General features: G+C 30.4%; 1 protein-coding gene across 1 annotated transcript; it reads right to left on the reverse strand.

Annotated features, from left to right (window-relative positions):
- Nucleotides 1-660: 660 nt before the first annotated feature.
- On the reverse strand, nt 661-1,981 carry LOC145074222 (polygalacturonase inhibitor-like). The gene has a single exon (XM_079020638.1). It carries the CDS (start codon nt 1,940-1,942, stop codon nt 953-955), a length of 990 nt encoding a protein of 329 aa, XP_078876764.1. The 5' UTR covers nt 1,943-1,981; the 3' UTR covers nt 661-952.
- Between the last annotated feature and the right edge of the window lie 3,409 nt (nt 1,982-5,390).

Raw genomic sequence — 5,390 nt, forward strand, 5'->3', positions numbered from 1 at the left:
CGGTGATTAATATGTATAATATGCTTAATGATTTATTATTTAACACACACACATGTGATTATTACTACATATATATCTTAAATTTTCAGTAATTATTCACGAAGTGAGACCATTATGTGTTTTTCATTTTTTGTGTATTTACATGTATCCAATTTTATTATATATCCCAATCAACTTATGATTTTATCTTATGATTTTGACATATATAATTTCCATAAAAATATTTCTACACAAATTTTCAAATCCGAGTACTCCCCGAGTACTCGTTACTCGGTAGTCGGCCGAACAGATACCGAATAACGAGTTCTACAACCTTGCTTAAAATATTTAATGCAGTTTGCAATTTATATTTCTATAAATAAAGAAAATAGGCCCATATTATAGATTACACCAAAATAATATACTTAAAAATGTCATTTCATGTTACAACGACGCTTAATTGTCATTTCATACTTGAATGGCTCAAAAAATAATCGTTGGTTCGATGTTGATGACCCGTAAATTTAAAAATGTATTAGCGACATAACCATTAATTAAAAAAAAAAAAGTTACTATATTAATAATGGGTTTTAATGTACGTTGTAGTCGGTTGCTGTAGGATAGTGTTCGTAGTATATTAGCCATAAGATAACGTTCGTCACATACTAGCCACAGACTATATTCCGTCACAAATTTTTTTTATTCAAACAAACACAATGAAACATTTATGAGCAGAAATGGGGATATCACTTATTTGTTGTATACATAATAATAAATAAAAATAAATAGCAATCGTGGAATTCCATCCATTCTTAACGCGGGGAAACATGGATTCGGTCCCTTGTAAATAAATGCGGCGCTCTTTAATTATTTTGCGATCGAGTCCCTTGTCTTCGCAAGATATTCATATTACACCCAACCATTTAGGGTTGATGGAAGAGCTCCACACTTGTCGGCCGGAGTCGATTTAGCTTCAGGTGCACGCCGGCAACGGCGATCCACACAAGCATCGGTTATGAAAATACGACGTGTTTTCAAACGTCTGCAAGTCACCACCTTGAGGTATCTGTCCACACATCCTATTGTAACTCACGTTAAAGTACTGAAAATTTAATCCCGTTAACATCGCCGGAAGACTCCCATAAATCTTGTTGTGATTCAGATCCAACGACGTCAAGCTAGCAGGAAACACTACCTCCGAGATGTTAAACTCGAAGCTGTTCCTCGAAAAGTCAGCTGTTTGAATCGTCTTGTTTGTTCCAAAAAACATGCTTATGTCACCTGTGAGTTGGTTTCTTGAAAAATCGATCGTCGAGAAATTTAAGTAGCCTAATGATTTGGGTATTGTTCCGGTGAGTTGGTTATGTGACAGGTAAAGGTCAGGGACGTTTCCGGTGAATGTCCCAAATGATTCAGGGATGACTCCGGTGAGTTTATTCCTGTCCAGGTGTATGGCGTTTAAGTTCTTAAGCGTTGAAAGCTCCGGCGGGATAGAACCGGTGAGATCATTGAATGCCAAATCGAGGAAATTTAAGTTTGTGAGTTTGCTAAGGAACGAAGGGACGGGACCTGATAGATTAGTCCAGCTAAGTCTGAGCATGGTGAGGTGGGTGAGTTTAGTAATGGCAGACGGGATTTCTCCGGTGAGGTTAGTGAGTTTTCGTAACACCAAGGTTTGGAGATAGGGGAGATCGCCGACTTCATCTGGGATTTGGCCGGAGATGTTGCCGGAGAAGATGGTGAGGGAGATGATACGACTGGTGTTTGCATCGCATTCTACGTTGTACCATTGACAGCAATCTAAAGTCTTCTGCCAAGAGGCCAAATGGTAGGGATTTCCGAAGGATTTCTTGATTTTGAAGAGGACTTTTTCGTCATCTTTGTTGCAGCGTTGGGAGCGGGATAGGGTGGGGAGGGAGATAAGGAAGACAAAAGTAATGGTGAAGAAGATTGATTTAATCATTTTAGGGATATGTTTTTTTGTGTGATATTTATTTTCTGATTTAAATGTGTATTTATAGATTTTGAAGAAGCAAAATACAGTACGTCTGTTTTATCTGTAAAACAATTCACTTTTAATTATTCTTTATGTTTATTTTGGTTTTGATTTACGCCCGTTGTTTTTAGATATTGAAACGGACTTCCAATGTATTTCTCCTGTCGTTATTACTGTTTATTAATCATTTATTTTTGACTAAATCTCTATACTAATAAAAGAGTAGCTCTTTTGCCATTTGTCATTATATTAGACATTTTAATTAATGTGTTGCCACTTATCAATTTATTAGTTTTTCATTTTAAATTTATTAGACATCCTTATTAATGTGATTCTATTTTAAATTTTAAATTTTAAATTATTGTTTTCATTAATTCACAAATAAAAAAATATCTAATTTATATTAAAAATTAATTTTATATATTTATTTGAATCAATGATTATAATTTCACATAACTAATAAAAATATCTCTTAAATTAATAATTTATTTAAAATAACTTATTAATAATTTTGAGTTTTTACTATAAAAGTTTAATTAATTTTATAACCGTGGTTCCTACGGGTTATAAACTAGTCTACACGAATAAATGAAAATGTTATTGCCACTTGTCATTCTCTCATTTAATTGGTCAGATGTCATTTTGTTATAATTTTGAGATATATTTATTTTCCACTTGTTATTACTTCATTATTCATTTCCAATATATCATTATTTTAATTTCCATAAATTAAACCTACCATAATGACTATTAATTTCAAATTTGAAATTTGAAATTTCAATTTCAAATAAATTTACACTTTAAACCTTTGTATTTAACATTTTGTTATAATAAATCATTTAGTACCCGGGTCTGAGAATTAAACACATAATTTTAGTTAATTTAGTTTTTGTATGTTTTTTTTCTCATAATTTTCACTTATTTCATATTTCAAATTCAAATAAACTTCTCATTTAATCGCTTCTATTTAACATTATGTTTTAATTAACCCGTATAATATACGGGTCTTACAACTAGTAATTAATATAAAAGGTTAGTATAAATCAAAACAGTTAAAAAGAACTTTCTCTATTAAATAGGCATCATTTTTTGCAACATTTTTTTTACATAGTGATTGTTTACTTTTACTTTATTAGATGATCATTTCAACATTTTTTTACATATGGACCTTTTTTGAAATATTTCCTGAAAACCAGGATCATTTTTGTCAATTTTGAAAAAGAACAAAGGCACCATTTCGGTAATTTTGTATAAGATGAGTATAGTTTTGTAATTTTTTACACACAAACCATTTTTGAAGTTGTTTCTCAAAACATGGACTATTTCTGGCATTTTGGAAAAGTTGCAAACAGGGACCATTTCGATGTCTTTAAAAAATAGTACAGAGCAGGACCGCCTAAAGGGAGTTCAATGTGTGCTTAAGAACAGGGCCTACAAAGATCTAGGGCCCAATTCTTTTTTTTTTTTTTTTTCAGATTTTATATTAGGTTATTTTCAATTTTTTGGCCATGTACGATGTATCAGACGATAAAGGAAACAACGCAAGGGCAATGGGAATTACAAATTAGATGAGCAGGAATCATAAACGTTTGGAGAAAAGGAAACGATGTTTTGGTTCTCGATAATGATGATTACGATTTAGGCATCGGGAAGACAAGGACAAATTGGCGATGGCTAGCAGCTATGGTGTTCTACTACACAATCCTCGATAATAAGAAGGAAATAGCTCAACCAAAGCATTCGGTTTATACTTCTTTCTTTTTAATTCGTTTTTCATAATCTTAAAAAATCAGTGAATCAGAATTCGGAGCCAGGCTTCAAAAAGCTAAAGCAAATTGAAACCAGAAGTGAGGTTTAAAAAATCAGCATCTTGGATCAGGTCTAAGGATGAAAATCAAAAGGTCTCATACATTTTTTATCTATCTGGTATATTTCTGATGTTTAGAAGTGTTTATTTATTCTTTCTAATTATTGTTTTCTTGAACTCAGAAGATTGAAGAAATAATCGGCCCACTGATCAAACTTTGAATTTTAGAAGTTTTTGATTTAAGATGTTCTTGAAGTGTAAAAAATCAAAAGTATTGTACATTTATTTATCAATCTGATAGACTAATACGTTTCTTATATTGTGTAGAAGTAAACCATGTTTTTTTTTTCATTCTTACTGTTTTATGTTGGTGGAGGACAGGGATGGGAGTGGTATAAATCATATTAATTTAATTTTTTCAATTAATAAGTAATAAATAAACAATTAAAAAAGTAAAACTGAAAAGGGAAAGTGTAATAAATTCTTTTCATTTATGTCAGGACGAAAAACACAATAAAGAAATATCATAGGATGGTCCGACAGCAAAAACAAGTTAGTCACCAAACATGTAGTTTTGATCAAACCATAGGGATGATTTTAGTAATTTACTCATATATATATATATATATATATATATATATACATATATATATATATATATATATATATATATATATATATAGAGAGAGAGAGAGGGGAGAAAAAAAGGTAAGTTCAAATGTTTCTCACATCTATTATGTGTTAGAATGCACCAATAATAATTTAGTAAAAATTATATATATATATATATATATATATATATATATATATATATATATATATATATATATATATATATGGGGATAGGGAATATACATTACAGCCCCACCTAAGCTTAGGTACTAAACCTCTAAAATATGTCGTTTTAAAATGCTAAATATACTCGGTTTGGTTTCACTTGGTAAATATATCATTCTCCATAACATTTCTTTCTTTCATTATCGTTTTATCATCTCCGTTTTCTTTCCTCAAGTATCGCTTATTACTTCATCCAAGTGAACATTACTAAACCCTAAACCTAAACCTAAACCCTAAATTTAAACCCTAAACAGTACTAAAGCTAAACCCTAAACCCTAAACCCTAAACCTTAACCCTGAACCCTAAACATAAACCTAAACCCTAAACCCTAAACTCTAAACCCTAAACCCTATTGTGTCGATCTTGAATTTACATCTTAAAGTATTAATCGTGAATCCATTAACCGTAATCTTTATAGAGTAAAACAATGTATTTTCAAGAGGTTTAGTACTTAAGCTTAGGTGGGGCTGTAATATATATTCCCTTTTCCCTATATATATATATATATATATATATATATATATATATATATATATATATATATATATATTAAATGATATCCATACTTATAATTCATTTTTATGGAAACTAATTAAATTCGTCAATATTGTCAACAATAATATTCTTTCAGAATGAATTTTTATCTAGAAGAATGAGAGTGTATTATAATAGAATACACTCTCATTCTTCATATTTCATGCAACTTTATTGTATTTTAAGTGAGTGAGTCCTGAAACAAACAACGAACATAAAAACCTAAGTATGAATTC

Source organism: Lactuca serriola, chromosome 9 (genome assembly GCF_051521515.1).
Source record: "Lactuca serriola cultivar US96UC23 chromosome 9, Lser_US96UC23_V15, whole genome shotgun sequence".
Classification (NCBI taxonomy): Eukaryota; Viridiplantae; Streptophyta; class Magnoliopsida; order Asterales; family Asteraceae; genus Lactuca; species Lactuca serriola.